Raw genomic sequence first — 21639 nt, 5'->3', positions numbered from 1 at the left:
CATTTGACTGGCTGTCTTTGATAATTACTTTGAAGTGGATGGTTGTCAACAAAGAAGCCTCAATCATGTAATGATATGATCCAAGCAGAACGTGTGTTACGCAACGCATCCTCTTCAAAGAATAGCAGGTTACAATAGCTTTTTCTCATGCTAAACTAAAAGTAACAAAGCATGTTGCACGTATACAAAGGTATTGGAATGATACAGCTGGTAAAAAGGCTTGACTTCACAAGTGGTGTATTTATACGCTTGAATCGGCCAACTTCTCAAGTTTTTTGGCATCACTCCGATGTTAAAGCAAGCTCAAGATTTTCACTCAAATCATCACTACTACCATCATTATCATCCTCGTACGATTTACACAGCCGCAATGTGCAACTACGTCATGAACATTACCAAGTGCCGCCAGTGTGGTTGCGTCATGAGCCAGTCCCAGTCTGACTTCGTCTACTGCCCGTCATATCGAAATGGCCTGGGTTGCCAGACTATCGAGCGTGACCGTCGCACGAACCTTACCTGCTGCTCCAGCTGCCAACGCGCCTATCAGTTGAATCCAACTGGCGATGGCCATCTACATGATGACATGGAATCACTACCTGACTCGGATGATGACTTTACAACTTCTCAGTACTAAATAATGTCCAAGAGGAGCTAGACATTAAAGAACTCTTGTGAGTTTGTACTCTTCATTTTCAAAAGGTCGTATAGCCGGGCCGAGCTGTGGCAGAGCGTTTGCGAATCGGGTAGATATTTGACAGGGGTAGCGCCGGCGCAATATAGTACTACTTCTGGCACTAGTGTCGAAACTTGACACATTAGAGTCAGTTTGTGACCTGCGCTGATGGCTTTTTGATATGCCTATCATCACGACAACACTGTACTAAGACTCATAGGGAGGGTTTCTCCCAGGAGTTTGGCAACGATTAATTGATTACATTGTCTAGAAGAGTACACAACATTTGTACAATCGCTGGAGGACGTTTCGCCTTCCAATCGACTGTGCAGCCGTTCTTATTATATGTACATTGCTGGCCAACCCGTGCGTTGCTCAAATGGGCAAAGTCGCGTTAACCTGCAGGCAGGTACCCAGACGGGCTCCCTCGATCCTCGACGTAGCGTTGACGACGTACTGCTGCAGCGGGGAGGTTCCACACTTCAAGCCCAAAACAAAGGCCCCGGCAAACGAGTCCGCGAGCTTCGGCGACATGTGAACGGCGTCCATCGGGTATCCCTCCACGGCAGCCTCCCGGCCCTGCACTTGCAGCGCTTGGGCGCTGTAGTTGCCGTGGGGCACGTAGTAGACACCCGCCGCCGGACCGCCGAGCGACTCGACGACGTGCCATGCGTACCATGTGTAAATGGTCGGCGTCCAGGAGAAAGACCCTGTCAGGTAAGGGTTGATGGGAGTCGAGGTTGATATCACGACCTTGGCGCCGAGAGAAAGGAAGATGGAGGATGCGTTGCGGAGGTACGTGGTGTAAGTCTGGACGACCTCGGTTTCGTTGCTTGGTGAGGTCAGAAAAAAAGTCAACCAGTCGAGCTCACAGTAACTTACTTGAATATAACCGGGCACGTGTTGTCCCCAATTCCGGGACAATCAACTCTGTTTTTGACGGTATCATTGATCGGGTTTCCGGCTGCAAAAATTGGTCAGAAATATGGCAACTTTGGAAATAATGGCTTGTTACTTACGGCCGTCGTTGTGTCCGAACTCAATCACTACCCAGTCACCAGCCTTGACTTCATCGATAATTCGCTGGAAGCGGCCCTCCCGCGTGAATGTGCGCGCACTCCTGCCGGCATATGCGGAGTTGTTGACCCGGACTTGGGAGGAGTCGAGGGAGTATTGCAGGTATTGGCCCCATCCCTGAGTGCCGTTGTGTCCTCCGTCCGGCGCCATCGTGCTATCGCCGGCAAGCCAGATGGTATGTCTGGAGTCGCCATCGGATGCCAGAGTAGGAGCGGCGAGCACCGAGCCGGCCCCAAGGACCAAGGAACACAGAGAAAATCTCATTGTTCCTAAATTTTCTGCTTCTTCAGATGGCGTCGTGAAAGTAGCTGGGAAGGTACAAAAGCAGCCACAAAACCAAAAATGCGAACGGCATCATCTCACTCTTTATTGTTCTCTTAGGGCGGGCGGTGACATTGACTGCGGATCTCGGCATCTAGTGCCATCTGGGGTGACATTAGTTTCCCCCGCATCTTTTTGCAATGATGGCTTCCAATGTGGCATTTCCCCGCGTAATCCAGGGGTATTGAGAACAAGAGCCCATCAACAGCGGGACCGCTAGGCTACATGAATGCTGATTGCCGGTGGTTCAATTTGCGCGCAAGTAGGGAAACTATGGACTGAGTTTTGTTCAAGCACTTTTCATTCGTGGATCGTGGGTGGGTAAAAAACACTCGGGCTAAAAGATACCGAATCGCGACTTGCTAAGCTTTCGGCCGATAGCCCACCCAAAGAACTCGGACAAAGGGATCCAAACCAGCGCAGTAGTAAATGGTCTTGACCGTGAATGCTACATCTGATCCGCTGGAACGGCCTCGCCTCTGACTTGGGCGTTCCCAGGGTTTCCGAAACGGTCTGACAACCCCAACTACTTCCGGCAACTGGAGTATCTGGGATTCCTTTAACCACCTTCGACAACCGGCAATGTATTCACTCGCCATAGATGTTGCGGTCATTAAATTCAAATTGGAAATTAGAGGAGCGTGCCTGCGGAAACTCTGCCCGGTCAGGGTTGCCCCTAAGTCCTGTCCCAATAACTTGAATCCTTTCGCAATTAGCATTTCCGAGGTTCATGCAGTCGGTGAGTGCTTGGGCCACTTCATATGCCAACCGACCATTTGACATCTTTGACAACTCGAAGGCTAGCAGAGTGGACCCGAGTGGGGGCACAGAGGCACCGACCGGTCTCTGGCACAAACATGCAGCGCCATGATGGAATGGCACATTCGGAACAGCGTCCGGGCCAAATTTGGGGTCTTTGCCAATCGCAGCCTCGGATGTAGATCCGCTGTCAGCTTGTGATGCCGCCCGATTATGGTTCTGTTGTGACAGTTGCGAATGCGATTTCAAACTACAGTTCGACTTTTTCTAAAACATCTGGTTGAGAGCTTGAATCCGACATTCAGGAAGTAATCTGTGGCTGAGCGGCTTCAGGACTCGCAGGAAACTTCATCTCACGTTGGTTCTGTGCATTCCCCAACGGACCTCAAGCAGCGAATAGCTTTCCGGAACAGTACGGAAGTGTTCAAAACGGGCAATTGGGACTGATTCCACGCAGCGGGAAGTAAGTAGCACATGGGCCAGCGAGTGCAGTTGACAGAATTACTAATTCCAGTAATGAGCTCGCGCTTGGACTCGGTCCCTCGGACGCGTTCTTGGGGGTGGGGGACATTGACTCTGTCCATGACGGCCTTGAAACTCGAAGCTGTATGAGTGCGGGGGGTTTTGGGGGTCGCATTACCTGCCGGGCGGAGCACCCGGCCGTGTCGCCGAACACGAGTTGGAGATATAGCCCCGGGGGGAGGAATAACCTGCACCAAACAGGCCAGGAGGTTCATGGGGTATCCCGAGTTACAGCTGTGAAGCCTAATGAGTCAGCGCAGCAACTTGTCCTCGGCAAAGATCATTTTCATCGGAGGATATTATGGTTTTAGCTGACAGGATGTCCGATACTCTAAACTTGCAGTCTTTGTAGAGCGAGCTGGTTGGACAGCCCTTTGCTAATTATGCCATGGTTTATAGCTATTTCAATGCGGTTTACTCAGCCACAGCAGCAGAAGCTAGAACAGGCCACAGTTCAGAGTCTGAGCAAGCGGTATGCGATGAAACACCCAATGGAATCAAAGAACCGACGAAACCTGTCGGGCAAAGCCTTGAAGAACGCGTACCTCACTTGATGCGCACAGGGGCCACAAGACGTACACATGCTAAGAGCCAACACCAAAGGTACATTACACAGCAGGATCAGATGCTTGCAGCTTCTGAAGACAGAGATCACAGATCTGGGAGATCTGCAGGTGCCGGGGATACCCGTGCTGCACGTAGCCGAATAAGACAAAGACACGCCGCACGTCCAGCCAAAGCCGACAGGGACAAGCCAGGAGCAACTGACACGGCAACACATGCAGTGCTGTCAGGGGGGATAGGAGCACGTCAAAGAAGGTTAATTCATTCCGAAATAAATAAATGGTGAATGCTCCCCCGGCCAGCACAGGTTCAAAGCAAAGAGCCAGCAGGAGCTATTACTGTGACGTCACCCGCTTCTGGCCCCCGTTTTTGCCGGACCCCGAACACGATCACGGGGACTTTCCGAAAACGCACCCGTTGTCATCTCCAAACCCACTTCACTGCTACCTCATACCTAGCATCAACAAAAAAGTGGCCGGTCCGGCATTTCTAGCAGACGGATCGCCACCCACCGACTCCCTTCAAGGCTTCAAAAGCAAGCAAACAAACCTGCATCGCTACAGCCGCAGCAATCATGGCCTCCTCTTCCCTTACCCCAGAACAGACGCAAGCGCTGTTCAACATCCTCACTCACTTCGAGACCTACCATGAGATCGAAGAATTCAAGAAGCCCGACACGGTGCCCAACTATGGCTATCCTTTTGCGCAGAGCTCCAAGGCCGGCGAAGCCATCACATACGCCTCCGAGTCCTCGGCACCACTGCTGCAGTCCCTCTTTACTAGGTTCATCCTGAAGGTGCCCGGCGTGTCTTCCATCGCACCCGAGTTCTGGAATGTCCGTGTGCAAGGCATTTTGCAGAGGTTCGCCGAGGCCGAGCTGTCCGAAAGCTACGAGAAGGGTGCCCTGGGCACTAGAAAGACCCTGGCCACTGCCTCTTCCTCCGCCATCGAAAGCGTTGCGCGAGGGCTGATCGGCGGCAGCCCCTACAGCGACCCCACGACTCGACCGGAGAAGTACAACTTGAAGAGCGCAAGGGACTTGTCACAGGCGTGGAACGATGCCATGCATGAACTCGTATATGGAGACCTCTGCGACGACTTGATGGACTACCTCGTTGAGACGGACGACTTTGAGGCCCATTCTTCAATGGCGCATGCGGCGTCTGAATACATCATCATTCAGTAAGTGTTACAATGTGGAAAACGGTCCGGTAACCCAAGCTGACGACAATACCAGCCTGGCGACGCTTTGCCACCAGATCCTTGTTGTCTCTCCCGAGGGCCAATACCTCGTCAAGCTCATGGACAATGTTCAAAAGATGGTGCCGTATAACATGGTGCGACAGACACTTCGAGTCGGCAATGCCGCCACTATGATTGCGGGCATGATGAAGATCTTCCTGGCCAAGCTTGGCGTTGGTTCCATGTCCAACTGGTTTGGTCTGACAAGCAATGCCGCTGATGGCATGAATCTGTTGCAGAGGTAAGTCTCGGGTCAGGTCTGCCCTTCTGGGGCTACAGGAAGCTGACGCGACATCAGGATAATTTCCGTCATCCTCGGCTGGGACTGCTCAGACTTCAAGAAGATCGTCGACAAGATATCCAAAGCCAAGAACAGGCCAAGCACGGGGGCTCTTGACGCCATAAAGGCCCATACCCAGTCGTCCAAGAGCAATCGCGAAGCAATCAGAGAGAGGAGCGTGCGTGAGGACAAGTCTATAATCGCAGTCATTCTCGAGGCCGCAAACCCGGTCCTATTGGAAGACCTCAGAGACGATGAACATGAGCAGTGCCTGGAATACTACGCGGCGCTACTGGCGATTCGAGACCGGGAGGAGATCACCAAAATCCTCTGCAAACAGACCCCGGACCTCCTCACCCAAGCGGTCCGCGAAGCAGTCGCCGGAATGGACCCGATTATCCGAGCTATTCACAACAAGGTCGACTTGTCGGATCACGTCAAGGATTACCAAAGCTTCCTCGACCAACTCATCGCCACCAGCAAGCCCAAAAAGGGCAAGGCCAAGAATGACCCGCCAACCATGCCGACAGTGGAGGACTACGTCCAGCTCCTTAGGAACAACCAAATGGTTCTGTACAAGTGGCTGCATGCTGTGAGCAAAAACTGCCCAGATGTCGCGAGCCAGTTCAGGAAGTGGGCAAAAGACTCGTTGGCTGCGTTTCACAAGGGCAAGAAGGGCGGCGAGAACATCGAGGACCAACTGTGCGGCATCTTCAACCAGGTTCCAGACAGCACCAAGACGACACTCCTGCCGGTCATCGATGCACATGCCGCTTACCTGCGAGAGCTGGAGAGCTTCTCGAATGCGCGGATGCAAGCCATCATCGAGGGAAGCTCTTCTAGCATGACCGGACCGGGTGTCTACCTTGTCCGGTGGCAGTCGCTGTTGGATGAGACACCCATTACACCGTCAAACCCTGTCGGGCCGGTTCGGCAAGGGAAGGATGTCAAGGCGGCAGAGGCGCAGGGCAAACGCGGCTCGGTCACTAGTGATGCAGGCGAGATCACCGCGAAGCTCCGCGCGGTAAGCCTTTCCGCACTACCAGAAGCACCGGACGTCAAGCCCGTCGTTGATGCGCTGGCACCCATGTTCAAGCAGATACTCCAGGCTTCAGCCAGAGACAACGGTCCAGCCAATGACCATGCTGTGCTGAACTGAGCAACTCAAATCACATCAGAGTTTGTCATATGGGGGAGAGTTTATAGTTCAGGGATGGCTCGATGGGAGGGGTTTACACGACTGCACATGAATGCATGAGAAAGTGGTTCGTTTTCAACGGGATTTTAGCCTGGCGTTTTCAGGGTCTGGGTATGATCTGGACTGGGCGGCAGACGGGATACTTGCTCTAGATCCAGGCATATTTAGCGGTATAAATGAGACAAGTTCATTACCAACAGGAAAATGCTGCTTCTGTGAGTTCCCGGGGCGAATAGTAGGCGTGGAAATAAGCTGTTGGGGGCTAACTGAGTATTTACCGTTTGTAAGCCGCCGGCTCTGGGACAAGTGCCGAAATAGCATATCCCGGCACAATGCAGAGAGAAATTGACTGCAGCAAGCAAATAGACCAGTGCACTTCTGTTTGCTACTAGAGCGGCGAAGGACTATTCATTATGAATACAACACACACTCCTCGGTTGTCACCCAGAGACGGACAAGGCGGCGATGAACAGAACTTGTACAAACCCCGAATCGGCCGCTCAGAGAGAGCCGCCCTGAATCAGCCAGCGCATCTAAGGTAGTCATCACCTAATTAGGCAGCACCCCTCCGCTATTCTGAGTCTAGGCACAGCCCCAATTTCTGTGTGCTTCCCCATCTCCCACCATCCACCAGATCATCTTGGCTGCAGCAACTGGCAAGTAGATCCCGCCGGACTCTCCACTAAACGGCCAGTCGGCTCCCAACCGCCAGAGCGGGGGCGGGTTCTTGCCCAGTCTACCAAATCAGGAAGCTCAGCGAGACCACGTTCGTTTGGAAGGATGGAAAATGTGGAGGAAGGGATCCGCGGGAGGGATTTTTAGACGAGTGGGCAGCTGGCCAGCTCGCTTCAAATATCCCTCATCCGTTGTCATTTCGCCAAAACCTGCCACTCTCATCTCCCGCCCCGACTGCACTTTCCCATATCCCTCCCTCCCCCGCCTCAAGTTGCCTGTCATACATCATTGATTTATATTCTTGTTATCCAAGATCTCGTCGCGCACACATCACCGCCATCACCACCAACCCATAATCACGGTGACCTTTTCCCTTACATTTCCCTAATCATTGTTCATAATGTCTACAACCGTCGTCATCAATCGCGCTCCAAGCACGAGCATAGACCTTTCCCCCCTCCCCGACCCGGAGTCGCGCTCGTTCTCATCGTCCGAGATCAACGACCCCTACAACCTGGGCACGCACATCAAATCCGAGTCGGACATCGGCCTCCTCACCTCCAGCGGCTCGCAGAAGAACTCGGCCCGCAGGCGCATCCACCACAGCTTCACCCGCGGCGGCGCCAAGGAGGCCAGGCTGCAGGACTTTTACCGGTCGCAGAACACAAAGATCCGCTCCCTGCTGAAGAGCGTCGACGACCATGAGCGCGAGGCCAAGGAGACGCAGGGCGACAACAACCTGAAGTACCAGATCGCCGTCAAGGGCAGCCTGGCGGCCAACATCATCCTGGCGGCCCTGCAGCTGTACGCCGCCACCTCGTCGGGCTCGCTGTCGCTCTTCACCACCATGGCCGACTCGGTCTTTGACCCGCTGTCCGGCATCATGCTCATGCTCTCGCACCGCGCCGTGAAGAAAGTTGACACGAGGAAGTACCCCTCCGGGAGGGCGCGCATCTCAACGGCGGGGAACATTGTCTTCTCGTTCGTCATGTTTTCCGTCTCCCTGGTCTTGATCGTCATGTCCGCGCGGGATCTGGCGGCCGGTTCCGAGGAGGAGACCAACGAGTTCCACTTCGCCTCCGTCATCGCCGTGGCCATTGCCTTTGGCACAAAGTTTTGCCTCTGGCTTTACTGTAAGTCGGTTTCGCGCCTGGGTTGACGCAGAATGAGTTGGAACCTGGTACTGACTTGAGAGCAGGCTGGTCCATCAAGCACATCTACTCCCAGGTCGAGATCCTCTGGCGCGACCACCGCAACGACCTCTTCATCAACGGCTTCGGCATCTTCACCTTCTCCGCCGGAAGCAAAATCAAGTGGTGGATCGACCCGATGGGCGCCATCATCCTGTCTTTTCTCATCGCCAGCCTGTGGCTCAGGACCGCCTACGAGGAGTTCCAGCTGCTCATTGGCGTGTCTGCCGAGCCCGAGTTCCTGCAGCTGATCACCTACATCGGTAAATTCTGTCTTCACTTTTACCCAAAGGGGCTACGTAGCTGACTAGATCGAAGCAATGACACACTCGCCCGAAGTCAAGCAGATTGATACCGTCCGCGCGTACCACAGCGGCCCGCGCTACATTGTCGAGATTGACGTCGTCATGGATCGCCACGAGAGGCTGGAAATAGCCCATGACGTTGCCGAGGCCCTTCAGATCAAGATTGAGAAGCTGCCCGGAGTTGAGAGGGCCTTCGTCCACGTTGATTACGAGACGAGCCACAAGCCTGTAAGACTTCACCTTCACTTGCTCTAATCATGCTTTCGGGTTTCGTGTAGAATTACGCTAACAACGGGTTTGAATGAAGGAGCATGATCTCAAGAAGGATCTGTGATGAACAAGTTTAACTGCTGAAAAAAATTGAGAAAGTCATATTACTCTTGGGCGTAAAAAAGCGACTTTTGCCGACTGGGATTGCTGTTCATTACTGGAATTCTTCGAGGTTAGTTGTGTAAGTGGATGAGACGGGCGAAATCGCCCCAAAAATCAGTAGCAAAAACAAGGCCAAACTCCACTCCATTCGGACATTCTCAGAGATTTGGAGATGAGCTTCTTTGAAATATCTCTGTGTGTATTAGCTAGTAACTACACTGCGCGGGCATGAAGATGACGGAACCTGCGCCGCAAGTGCAAGCCGAGCCCCCAAAGAGCATCCTGGAAATAAGATTTAATAAACTGCTGAAACCGGTGCTTCCACATGCCATGGCACATTTTATTTCCCGAAATCTCGCCCAATAGGCTCGAGGCAGTTGTCAGAGCCAACATCGAACAGGGACCATTCACCCCTGCGGTCTTGGCTCGAGCATTACCTCCCTTGTGATCTGCATGTCGGTGGAGTGTTGGAAAGGCAGGCAGTCTCGGGGCCAATACACGCGCGTCGCTCGGACGGGACCGGGACGTTATTTATGGTGTTAATCCCATGGGTGTCTAAACTTTATTTGAGCCGTCTGCAGATGCTGCAGTAATTCTATATCTAATCCGTGGCCGGGTCTCTATTCCATTTCTCCGGAGCCAGAAGTGCGCCATTGCCCCCCGTTCCTTTCCGGTCTATTCAGCTGGTTTCAAAAATAAAACCCCCCATTTACGCCTGTTCCGTCCTTCCGGCCTCGGCCGTTGCTCGGCCGCGACGCCCGAGGAGCCTGCCGAGGAGCTTCGAGCAGGCGTCCGCGGCCGTCGCGATCCCGAACGACCACCCCCGGATCCTGACCGTGTACACAAAGAAGTAGACGAGCGCCCAGTTGGCGACCGCGAAGGCGACGAGGATGCCGAACGAGGGCCACTTGTCGCCGGCGTGGACGTTCAGGGTGCGCATGTACTCGCCGCCGTCGCTGTACGGGCAGTAGCCGCAGCCGGACGTCGCGTCCGGGTTCTCCAGGTACCCCGACATGGCGACCTCGCTGACGAACCGGGCGGCGTACTGGCCGCAGGTCGAGCCCGGGGGCGGGTCGAACCGGGCGAGCTCGGCGGGGCTGCATTGCACCGCGGCCGGCGGCAGGACGGCGGAGAGCACGCCGCGGCTGAACCACGTCGTCGGGTTGACGTAGTACATCCAGTACTTCCAGAAGACGGGCATGGAATCGTACGGCACCAGGATGCCGTTGAAGATGGCCACCATGACGAAGAAGAAGGGCAGGATCTGGTAAAAGGGGGGAAAGGTGTTAGCCGTTTCGCCCTCTAATCGGTGGGAGGCGGAGAAACTTACGTTGGACACCGTCGAGTACGACGGCCCGAAGGCGGCAATCCACTGTCCCCAGCTGGACTGGAACAGGGACCAGACGATGACCATGAGGTAGGTGTAGCCTGAGATTGACGCGGTGGCCGGGAAGCCGACAGGGAAGTACCACAGGAGCCAGAACACAGTGCCGGAGACGATGGCCATGGGCACCTCGCAGACGACGTTGGCGGTGCAGAACGCAACCCACCCGTACGTGCGGCTCGGCAGCTCGCGGTCCTCCCAGAGGTCGCGGTTCTGGAAGAACTTGAGGACGACGCTGTTGACGATGGTCGGGGGGATGAAGAAGATTAGGATGATGGCGCTGAACATTCGGTTCTGCATGCTCGCAATGTCGTTTCCGAGCATCCAGAATGTCTACAGTTCCGGTTAGCCTGGCCTCCCCTCCTCTAAACGACGCCCCCTCCCCGAAGGGTTTGGGGCAGGGTAGTACTTACAAATCCGGTGAAGATTCCCATGAGAACATTGACAAAGAACCTGCTGTACATGTACTGCGGCTCTCTCCAATGCTGGACGAACATCCGCCGCGTGAGCAGGTAGCACTGGTACGAGGTCGAGGCCGCGAAGTCCGTTTGGGTCTTCGAGGTGGCCGGGGGGCTGCGCCTCTCGGCGGAGATCTGGTCAATCTCCCCGACAATGGCCTTGTGCTCGTCCGAGTTGAGCCACTCTTCGTTCCAGTCGACGCGCTTTCCGTCCCTCGCCGACGGCCGCGACGCCGTCTCCAGGATGAACTCGGCCACGTTGCGGCTGGGAGGGCACGGGAAGCCCCTCTGTGCGAAGTAGTCGACGACGACGGAGCCGTTGGTTCCGACGGGCCCAAAGTAGAACATGTTTCCGCCTGGGTTCAGCGCCAGGATCATGTCGAACTGCTCGATGAGGTCGGACGACGGCTGGTGGATGGTGCAGATGATGGCCTGACCGGCGTCGCACAGCTTTCGCAGGAAGCGGACGATAGAGAACGCGGACTGGCTGTCGAGGCCACTCGTCGGTTCGTCCAGGAAGAGCAACAGGCTTGGCTTGGCGGCTGGAGCGTAGATGTTAGTTGATGTCATATCATGGATTAATCGGATTGAGGCGGGGTGGCTTACCAAGTTCGACGCCGATGGTGACACGCTTCCTCTGCTCGACGGTCAGGGAAGAAATGATGGCGTCTTGGAGGTCGCCCAGCTCAAGCAGATGAATGATCCTGTCGACGTAGGCAATCTTCTCCTGGCGGGGAATCGAACGTTCCTGCCGCAGCAGGGCTGAAAACTCCAACGCCTCACGTATCGTGGCAGTACCCTCGTGGATGTCTCTCTGCTCGCAGAAGCCGGTACCCCTCTGAAACTCGGTCCCCAGGCTCGACCCGTTGATCAACATGTCGCCAGACACCACGCCAACCTTTTGTCTCTGGGCGATGGTGTTGAGGAGCGTCGTCTTGCCGGCGCCGGAGCTGCCCATGAGCGCAATCATCTTCCCGGGCTTGGCGTATCCGCACACGCCGTTGAGAAGTTTTCGCTCGCCGCTGCCGTACGGGACTGTGTAGTTGATGTTCTTGAACGTGAATACGCTCTGGCCGTCGCCAATGGGCTCGAAAGACTCCTCAGCTGGGTGGTCCGCCTTGTCCTCCACCTCTGGCTTTGATCCGCTACGCTTGGCGAAAATCAGCGATTGGGCACTGGAGCCCTTGAATTTCACCTTGTCCACGGCGACTACTGTCACCGCGAGGAAGAAAACCGTAAAGGCGATCATGATGCCGAAGTTGCGCCACAGGTTCGATCTCGAGCTGAAAACGTGTTAGTACCGTTTCACGCGGGGGAGTAAAAACACGGCGGGATGATCTTACTATTGGAACGAAGCTGCTAGGTAGTCGGGACCGCTGACGACGGCGCTGCCCACGGACGAGCCGGGGACACTGCAACCTTGGTAGTTGGGATCGGAGCCCGGCCCTCTCGGCACCAGCTGGGATTCGCTGCACTGCATCTGGCGTCCAAAGAAGTCGTTGGTCAGAAGGGCCTCGAAGCCGTAAGCGACCGGGTTGACGTAGTATATCCAGCCGAACCAAATGGAGTCGCTGAGGAGAGCGGGTTTAGGAATGACGTATCCGGCCATAATGAACATGATGTTCAAAACTAAAGTGAACATCCCGTCAGCAATCAGAGACTTTGAGTGTGAGTGGAGTTTGCAAACTTACCGACACCGACAAAGCGCACGGAATCGTCAACGGTGGCCGAGAATGATGCAAACATCCGGTACATTGTCGTCAAGCAGAAAGTAGCCGTGTAAACGATCAGCGTATAAATCCAGAACTTGCCCGCATCCACGTCGAACTGTGCCAAGAAATAGACCGGTACTGAAAACAGAAGGGTCATGATAAGAACAATCGGAAAGTCCAGGAGCGTTCTCGCTATCACCACGGCGGACGGCCGGTAGAATGCGAATACCCGCTGTCTTTCAATCGTCGTCCGCCCGGCTATGGCAGGAACGAGCTCCGCAAACTGAAGCCAGCCGATGAACGCGATGGAGAAAAATACCACACCGCCTCTCGCGAAGACGGACGAGGTGTCGTTTCCGGAGCCGTAGAATAGAGAGGACACAATGAGAGCGTTGGCAATGATGATGGCGAGTTTCGTGTAGAACGAGTTCCTGTCGCCCCAGAGGAGCCAGGCCTGGCGCTTTGTACAGGCCGCGACCTGCTTCAGGAAGGAGACTGTGTAGACGGAGTCGCCGATGACCGTCTTGCTCTTGGCTGCGTCTTGTGTCAGAACAAGCTTGGATCTCAAAGCAAGGAAGCTCAACTTACCCTCCTTGACGGTTGCCTCAAACATCCGATGCTTCTCGGTATTGACCGACCTGCTGCCTCGTTCGTAATCTTCAACGTCCTCGAGCAGTCGTTGGTAGTGTTCGCTCTCTCGGAATGCCTTTTCGAGCTCCTCGGGCGTCTTCGGTGCCGTCTCCTCCCGACCAGGCTGGAAATGGCGGGCATTCTTATCAGCGATAGAGGTCAAAAAGTCGGCAGTTGTCCTAAAGATATTCAAATTAGTTTCTTCACTGCAAGAAAACCATCTGCCACCACTCACTGTCTAGGAGGACACAGATAGCCCAAGTCCTCGAAGTACTTCTTTGCCTCATCTGCCGGTCCTTGGAACAACATTCGGCCGTCATCTATTACGAGGACCTTGTCCATCAGCTCGTATATAGACTCTCCCGCTTGATAAAGCGTCACAAGCGTAGTGCGTCCGCTGACGTTGGTGTAGACTCGGAGCGACTTTGCAAAGCTGAGAGCTGTGCTAGCGTCGAGGCCTCGGGTGGAGTTATCCCAGCAAACCACTGATGCTCTTGTCGCCAGCGTCTCTGCCAAGCTCACACGCTTGCGCTCTCCTCCGGAAACGCCTGTCCTGTGTTAGCCACCTATTTAAGCATAATGATGATTCGGAAACTACTCACCTCGAGTATGCTCATCACCGACGAGCGTTTCTTTGGTATGTTCGATGCCAAACATCTGAAGTAGCGAGTCGAGAATGACGGGGATGGTCCATTCCTCCCTCTTGCGGGTCTTGTTCTTTAGGGCAAACCATAGAGTCTGCCAGACTGTGAGGGAAGGGAAATGTCGATCGTCTTCTTCGCAATAGACGACCTCGCCTCGGAAGCGCTGCAGTTGGTCCTCTGCCGGAATGGCGCCATAGTACACCTCGCCTTCGACCCCCGCGTACTCGTCTCGGTGGTTGGCAATAGCCTTGAGGAATGTGGAACACCCAGACCCCGGCCGGCCCAAAACCAGCATGATCTCGCCGTGTCGCACCGTTCCCGTCATATTTCTGACAAGGTCAACGGTAGGCTCCTTGCGGAGCTTGAGCTTCGGGAAGATTCCGGTTATGAAATGATAAAAGTCTGGACCAAAGGTGTTCATCAGGTCTTGAGGAAATGTGACGACCTGCTTTGTCGAGGACTCGACTCCCTTGACCGTCAAGTTTTTGAACGAAACGCCCAGTCTTTTCGCAGGACCTCCGCTCGGTGTGCGCATGTCCATGATCCCTCGCCTGAGAAAGTCGGGAAGGTCGAACGAGTTGTCCCCCGACAGGCTGGGTGCAATGGTCGAATCGCTCTCGCCCCCTGTCTCGCCATCTTGTGTATTTGATTTCGGACGATATGCCGTAGAATGGCGATGCTGTATCGTGCTCAATTCCTTCTCCAAATCGTGAAATTCCTCTAGTGCTGCATTGACTGAAATGTCGCCTGCTGCGTTCTCACCCCAGCGGCCGTCCTCCTCCGGCCTTGCGGGAGCGGCCATAGTGTTGTTGTCGGTGTCTAAATGAGAACGACGAGGGTATCTTAGTGGAAAGTGCAAGCAGGAGGAACGGTTGTCGAAGGGAGAGCGGCGTGGGTTTTGAAATGGCAAAGAATCACAGCATCTGGAAACCAGCTGCACGCGGTCCAAGGGTTCAAAAGTCTAACCGCTGACGTAGAAATACTCGAGTCGAGAGCGCCATATATTATGTCAAGCCCGGCGAACAAAAGCTAAGTTCGCTCCACTTAGTCTTACACATGGGCGCCGTTGCCATTACGTGCCCGTCCCCAACATGCACTCCACGGCGCAAATTTGTAATACGCGGCACCAGACAATGCAGCAAGGGTCTTGGGGTTGTAGCTCGGGTAGGGCTTGGTCAAGGGTGATGATTGCAGTAACCCGTCCCGGAAGTATTCAACAAGAAATTGTGGGGCATATGATATATCCAAACTCCGTGGCAGATGTGTCTGACCAAGACGGAGATTCGATGAGCTGCGTCTAATGTCCTTATCTTGGGGTAGCCCCACGGGCAACTGCAGTGATGACATACAGCCCAGTAGCATTTTGTTCAGCCAACCAGGCTTGCATGTGCAGCGCGTCGCAAGAATGCCATTATTAATCCGCAAAGGGTTACGCTTGATGGCCCAGCAGCTGCCGGAATCTAAATTCCTGTAAAGGTGGGGCATCGCTTTGAACGAGTCTCGACCGCTTTTCTAGTGTGGTGGCGATCCCGCTGCTAGCTTTGGCGCTGTTCTACCACACAAGCACGACATGGAGTTAGGAGAAATGGCGTTTCTCATGACTCGATTGAGCCTGTATCTCATTCCTTCTAACCAATCAATAAGATTTACATTCGGTTCAAACACCGACGCCGGCTACGGCTTCTTTTATTCCCGCAGCTGACCCATTCCCTGCCAACGTCATCGACGTCTTGATAGTTCTTGCCGAGCTTTCTTGGTCAGAGCGCACTCTCCGGAGTTACGGAGAGAAGGAGTAGTGATTTTAGAATGTTCGAAATGGGTGGAAGATGGGATCAAAAACATGACAGATGCCCAGATTCACCCACTCACTCTGCCGTCTAAACTAGCAATTCAAACAACAACCCGCCCCTCATGTTACGCTGCAACTTGCTGACGTGACCCACCAGGAGATCGGCACCTTTCCAAAATAGGAAATGAAGTTTCAGGGCAGCCAGCACACGGCAAAGCACCCGACGCAGGTGCGGGCACTCGCGTCCCGGCCAGGTATAACCAATGATGTGTCAGTAGGTCGTGAACCCCATATGCAATGAAATGAACCATAAGGGTCTTCTTTCCAGCAGGCATTCTACCGGTATCACAGTGATCAGACCTGCCACGCAGCTGCATACTGTTGGGTTGAGGTCTGCTTCCCACCGCCCATGATCACCACCTTGATCCTAGACAGGCAGGTGCCGGATTCTGATAGGGCAGAGGTGTCGTTCGCGCCTACGGATTCCTATTTCGAGTTCGGCTTGTGACCACGGATCATTGACGGCCTAAGAACGGTGCATCTGCGGTGCAGCATTTGCTGGCCCTGCAGCCAGCTACATTACGCCCGCTCTTTCCGAAGAGATGCGACAATGAATAGTACTCTGTGACTCATTCAATTTGCATACATCCATGGAATGCTCAACCCGGAAATATTTCATGACAACGGACCCCATACTCCGAAGCTTCGGGGCTAGCGGAGGCTGGAGTTAACTGCTAAACTCCGCTGATCGGCCCCACTCCACCGGCTAGATCCGAGAAAAATTACGGCTGTCCTCCGAGAGCGTGGCTACCGGCTGATGCAAATACCACTTCATCCTAGAGCCCTCAGATGATCTACGATCGTGCCTCTTTTATGTGATTTGTCTTCCATATTTTATAATTCTCGAAACTGGTGAACAGCCTGCAATGGCGGATTGGCAAACCTCTCAGCACATTCTCATTGTGATATTTCACCAAGTACGAAGGACAGGATCGCATTCTTCTCTTGGCCTGCTGATGCTGCAATTAAGGCTTTTTTATGTCTTTTTTTGTCTCTTTTCTATACACAAACTAAACTTCACCATTATCCTACGTTGTCTAAATCATTAGGTACTGCAGCATACAATTATCTGGCAAAATACTAACTTGCTGCCACGAGTGTCAAGAAGGTGAAAACGATCCCTCAGCCAACGCGCCTGCCCCAATTTCATTCATCTCAAGGATCGACGCCACATCTTTCGGCACAACAAACTCTCGCTCAGCTGGTAATAGGCCATGCTCGACAAGATCATGGTCGCTTACGCCGGGTCGTACGTCCAACATTCTCTTCAGCTCCCGAGCCCGGGCCGTGACATCCTCAATGCCCACGATTCCTTCTCCGACCCAATCCCGACAGATACTGGCGGGAATTCCAATCTGAATGCTGCGATAATGAAGTTTGTTTAATCGGACGTCGCGCTCCGGATCCCACTGGATTCTGACTGCGTCACCGTCTTTCTTGCCACCACCGTTGATCAGAGCTCCGCCTCCGTGGGTCAGAGCCCCTTTCCGAAGCAGGTCAATGAATGCCTTGTGCGTCATTTTCAGCGCCAGGATGCGCTCCTGCCCTGGATCCTTGTACGAGTACCCAGCGCGGTACAGCATCCACGCCCAGCTAGGCTTGATCCATGTCATTCGGGTGACCTTGAAGCTCGGTGACGCGTTGAGCTTCTGAGCCTCAACGGCAGCTGTCGCGATGGTTGAGTTATATGCCTGGTAGACTGTGATTGTTTCGTCGTCGAAGTGTGCTCGGATCTGGCGAAAGGGTACCGATGCAGCCAAGTTGAGTGCTGCATCGTTATCTTGGCTTGACAATATCGGTGCCATATTTGATAGGTTGCTGGAGGGACTTTAGTGAGAAACTGAACCAAAGCTGACGTTCCTGCTGGGGTTTGTCGTAGGTTTTGAGCAAAAAGATGTCGCAGAAGTCTTCCAACGACTATCCTTAGCACATCCAGCTGAAATTCACAGCCACGACGCCACAAATGCGGCGGCGGCAGCAACTAGTGAGTCACGCCGATGCCTGGGAACCAGCACCCAACTCTGTAGATGCGCTCGGCCAATTCAGCCTGCAAGAATAAACTATAAAACAAGGGAATAGGGTGACTCGTTGCCGTTGCCTATGTTGTTGTTTCCCTAGTCATTTCATCTGTATGACTCCAAACTTTGCTCCATACGCTCGCCGACGCTTTCCTCCGAAGGCTTTGATGCCAGCGAACGAGGGGAGTACTGCTTGTCCGGCAAAGGAGAGCCAACCTCCTCAACGAAAATCCTCGTGACCGTCTCCATCTGAATGCCCTTGAGACCAGACTCATCGCGTTCGTGCAGCGACGTCTGGCTCTCACTGCGATCACGATTTGCTTCGGCCCCAAGTCTTGGACGGCGGGAGGGTCTTCGGAAGACGCTTGGCTTTCTTTGAGGTCGCTGCGATTCCTTCGGCATTCCCCCTTGGATCCACACCCTGTGGCCGTATTGCTGGCCCAGCGGCGTAAGGTTGAACGTGTCGAGCCCCAGGTTCTGCTCGTCAACGGGGGAGTTGAAGAGAATGCCGCTTCTGGTGGTGGAGAAGATGAGAACGTCGAGCCAACCGTTCGAGGTAATCATGGCGCCGGCAATACAGAGATACTCTGGCGAGAGTTTGATGCCGCCACTGCTCAAAATTCGACCCAGTGCGAGTGGCGCTGTGCACAAGAGAAACACAAGAGGGTACAGCAAGAACAAAATGCGCTTGTGCACCTCAATATTGGCTTCCTGCTGGCTCATTCCCGGAGTCAGGTTAATTGCGCTGAAAACTCCATCACTAGAGGCTTCATCTGTGAAGGTTGTCGACTTTTTCGTTTTTTGAAAAGCCTTGTTTGCGCGGTGGACGTGGATAAAAACGAGAACGTAGATCACAGTTCCAGTGATGATCATTATCAGCATCCAAATGTAGTGCAGATAAAGACGCATAGCTTCGTATTTGGCATTGATCCAACACTATAACAGTAAGTGAATCAAAGTCAGCATGAGAGGTTGAAACACTGCTGGTGAGCTGAGAATGTAATAGACGTACCCAAGCTGTGTCGCGGACGTAAAAGCCTCCTGCTCCGTGCCCGTTTTTGGTGACAATTACCCCGATAACAGACATGAAGAGAATGAAGAACCACAATAAGGAAATACTGCTGTAAAAGACTCTGCATGAGATCTTATAGCCCCTGACAAGGGTAAGATAGGTGTGGACCGCAATGGCCGTAATGAATGTGGCGGACGCAAGATCACCTGTAGATATAAACCAGCCTTGGGCCCAACATGCTGGCGACTCGCCGCTTATTCGGTCCTCAACCAGCCAGACGATGTTGAGAAAGAAGGCACACGCCTGAAGGGTGTCCGCAAGGAGAACGTTGAGTAGCAAGACAAGAAATTGATTCGGGGCGCGCCTTTGCTTGTGATTTGATTGTTCGTTTCCAAGGTACTGAGCCCCGAGTTCGTGAGGTAGACCGGCGATTCCTGCAGATTGTGCGCTGGTAGGATATTTTCTAGGGTCTGTTCGAGAATACCAAACGACTAGTCTGCTGGTGAGATAGACGAGAAGTGTGAAGGAGGTGACGAGCGAGAGGCAAGCGAGGGTAACAACAGCCTTGAGCCCGTGCCGTAGGACTGTCGGCAGCGGCGAAAGAGTGTGATCATCACTGTACATGGTTGTACGTGTTGTTGTTGTTGGAATATTATGAGATTACCGTGAGGTCGTACCTGCCGACTCTATACGTCCACGAAGCAAAACATCACCCTCACAAAAATCGACCGAAGAAATGCTTGGCGGCATACCAAGAGGTTTTATGAAGTTGACCCCTCCGATTGTAATGGCGGACGGCAAAGACTCTGAACTAATGTCCGGCACACGAAGTGCGATATCCACCCAAACAGTTGTACATGGAAGCCCAAATGGCGCAGCGGTTTAGCGCAACGGGATGGCGTTCGGGAAGCCAGGAAGCCCATGCCACCATTCATCTCTCAAATCCCCAGGTTGCAGGGCCTCTATACCAGTGTGAGTAACTCTTTGTCGATGGACGAAACTCAAAATCGCCGACGAGCGAGGTTCAGAGGCCAAGATTGAGGCCCTGCCAAGAATTGGAGGGGGGCTCCTCTGGCGTTGAAAATTCCAGGGATCCGGATCATTCGGACTTCGGCCGACTAGCCTAAATTGTCAATATGGCCCTTTGCTGCCCCCAGATTTAGCTTCGGCACAGTGCCTATGAACCGGGTGCCCTTGTGGTGTAGCTGGCCAAGACAGGGGGAGACATCGTCTGGTGCAAACTATCTCGGCGGAGACAGGGTCAGAAGAGAAGCTGCATTGGGTTCAGAGTCTCATTCCGAAGACCCGTGCCAAAAAGGAGGCTTTATCTCTACTATCTGTGTGAGAGGGAAGGGCCAAAATGAGAAGCGCACGTGAAAAGCACAAAGTCTAAACAGTGGAGTCGACCGTTGCCCAAACTCTATTGCTTGCCCAAGTGGCCCTTGTGGAGAGGGCAAAAACGAATCAAGACTTTTTCTCCACGGTAGCAGTCTAAAGACGTTTGAAACGAGAGAAAAAGAAGGAGTGGAATTTGGGCAAATATATTAAATCAATGGTGGCGGGGTGGCTCGGACATTCGGACGATGGGTCGGTCTTCTATTCATCGGGGAAAAACCCCGCCGACTATATATTGGGGGCCGCTGCGCTTCTCGAATGAGATGATGACCCGAATACGGTAAAGATCCTCACGTCATTTCTTTCCCATCGGCCGGAGTGCAATATCGCTCCCATCACCCTCAATATTGCGGACTCCCTCTCGTACCGCGTTTTCAGTACATGCCTGGACACCCCGACAAAACGCGGCTGTCTATGTTGTGGCGAGTCAGAATATGCCCATTACCTGTGGTTGGCTAGCAGTTTTTGCCTTTGCTCATCTAAGAGGCCACATGGAGAACAGGGTTGATCGTTACCTATCATCATCGTGAAATAAGATCAAGCATTCATGGCATTTTTGCAGTACCCTGAAGAGAAAGGTTTATACGTATATTTTACCCATTGATGCAGAATGTTTGTTTTTCTTTTCGTGGTGATGGTTAAGGTTTATTGGGCGAAAATGATAAGTCAATGTGTGGAAAGTTGCTTACATTACATAACTGTAAACTACCAATGGACTTGATCGATGGCCTCGGACATAAATATATATGCTATGGGGGATGGTAACGACGAAGGACGTCTACTTGGATGTCGTTTCCTGTTGTCCAACAGCTGGACTACTCCGTGTGGCATTCGAAAAACATACAGCAAAATTGATGCGCTCTAATGTCCTGCGGAGTAAGGTATCACAGAGGTCTAACTGAAATCGCCGATGTACGTCATCATGTAAAGATCTTACCGAACTCCTGATAGTGAATTGCCACGCAGTTGCATTGAGTTACATTGACTACCTCCCCGAGAGGCTTGGGAGTTCCATTTCTGAAGGGACTCAACAACTGTTTCAGAAGCACTCGGCGAACAAGGCTTTTCTAGACCAGTACCTCTAGTCGGATTTAAATCCGTTAGCAGCTTACTGATACGGTAGCTTTCTGATACTTGCCCAAGACACGTTACTCGTCCGACTTGCTGTCAAGCAGTGTCAGACCAGAGTTGCATAAGGGTGTTACTCCCCAGATTTTGGTAAAGGTGAAACAATGAGGATAAGTGCTTACCTGCACAGTCGCAAAGTCCGCGAGGCGCGGAGTCTTTCGCGGAGTTGCGAAAGTCAGCGGGCCAACAAAAAGTTGCAGCCCACTATAATAGAGTTTGTGATTGATGCCT

General features: G+C 53.3%; 5 protein-coding genes across 5 annotated transcripts; 2 read left to right on the top strand and 3 right to left on the bottom strand.

The window, feature by feature from the left end:
- Positions 1 to 1048: 1048 nt before the first annotated feature.
- EsH8_I_001325 (uncharacterized protein) lies at positions 1049 to 2014 on the bottom strand (the record flags this gene model as incomplete). Its single annotated transcript, XM_083268738.1, has 3 exons — positions 1049 to 1492; positions 1546 to 1550; positions 1693 to 2014. 3 exons carry the CDS (start codon positions 2012 to 2014, stop codon positions 1049 to 1051), a joined length of 771 nt encoding a protein of 256 aa, XP_083119176.1.
- A 2476-nt stretch (positions 2015 to 4490) lies between these two features.
- EsH8_I_001324 (uncharacterized protein) lies at positions 4491 to 6597 on the top strand (the record flags this gene model as incomplete). The annotated part of the gene is made up of 3 exons (XM_083268737.1): positions 4491 to 5098; positions 5154 to 5399; positions 5457 to 6597. The coding sequence occupies 3 exons, from the start codon at positions 4491 to 4493 to the stop codon at positions 6595 to 6597; spliced, it is 1995 nt and encodes a 664-aa protein (XP_083119175.1).
- Positions 6598 to 7711: 1114 nt separating this feature from the next.
- On the top strand, positions 7712 to 9140 carry EsH8_I_001323 (cation efflux family-domain-containing protein; the record flags this gene model as incomplete). The annotated part of the gene is made up of 4 exons (XM_083268736.1): positions 7712 to 8444; positions 8510 to 8764; positions 8820 to 9034; positions 9114 to 9140. The coding sequence occupies 4 exons, from the start codon at positions 7712 to 7714 to the stop codon at positions 9138 to 9140; spliced, it is 1230 nt and encodes a 409-aa protein (XP_083119174.1).
- A 747-nt stretch (positions 9141 to 9887) lies between these two features.
- On the bottom strand, positions 9888 to 14808 carry EsH8_I_001322 (ABC-2 type transporter-domain-containing protein; the record flags this gene model as incomplete). Its single annotated transcript, XM_083268735.1, has 9 exons — positions 9888 to 10442; positions 10509 to 10895; positions 10976 to 11562; positions 11627 to 12303; positions 12364 to 12649; positions 12712 to 13266; positions 13321 to 13541; positions 13598 to 13910; positions 13965 to 14808. 9 exons carry the CDS (start codon positions 14806 to 14808, stop codon positions 9888 to 9890), a joined length of 4425 nt encoding a protein of 1474 aa, XP_083119173.1.
- Positions 14809 to 16955: 2147 nt separating this feature from the next.
- EsH8_I_001321 (uncharacterized protein) lies at positions 16956 to 19509 on the bottom strand (the record flags this gene model as incomplete). The annotated part of the gene is made up of 3 exons (XM_083268734.1): positions 16956 to 17635; positions 18011 to 18809; positions 18886 to 19509. 3 exons carry the CDS (start codon positions 19507 to 19509, stop codon positions 16956 to 16958), a joined length of 2103 nt encoding a protein of 700 aa, XP_083119172.1.
- Between the last annotated feature and the right edge of the window lie 2130 nt (positions 19510 to 21639).

This window comes from Colletotrichum jinshuiense, chromosome 1, assembly GCF_051148585.1.
Source record: "Colletotrichum jinshuiense chromosome 1, complete sequence".
NCBI classification, from domain to species: Eukaryota; Fungi; Ascomycota; class Sordariomycetes; order Glomerellales; family Glomerellaceae; genus Colletotrichum; species Colletotrichum jinshuiense.
Note: the sequence above shows the minus strand (reverse complement) of the source record. Positions and strands in the feature narration are given on the sequence as shown.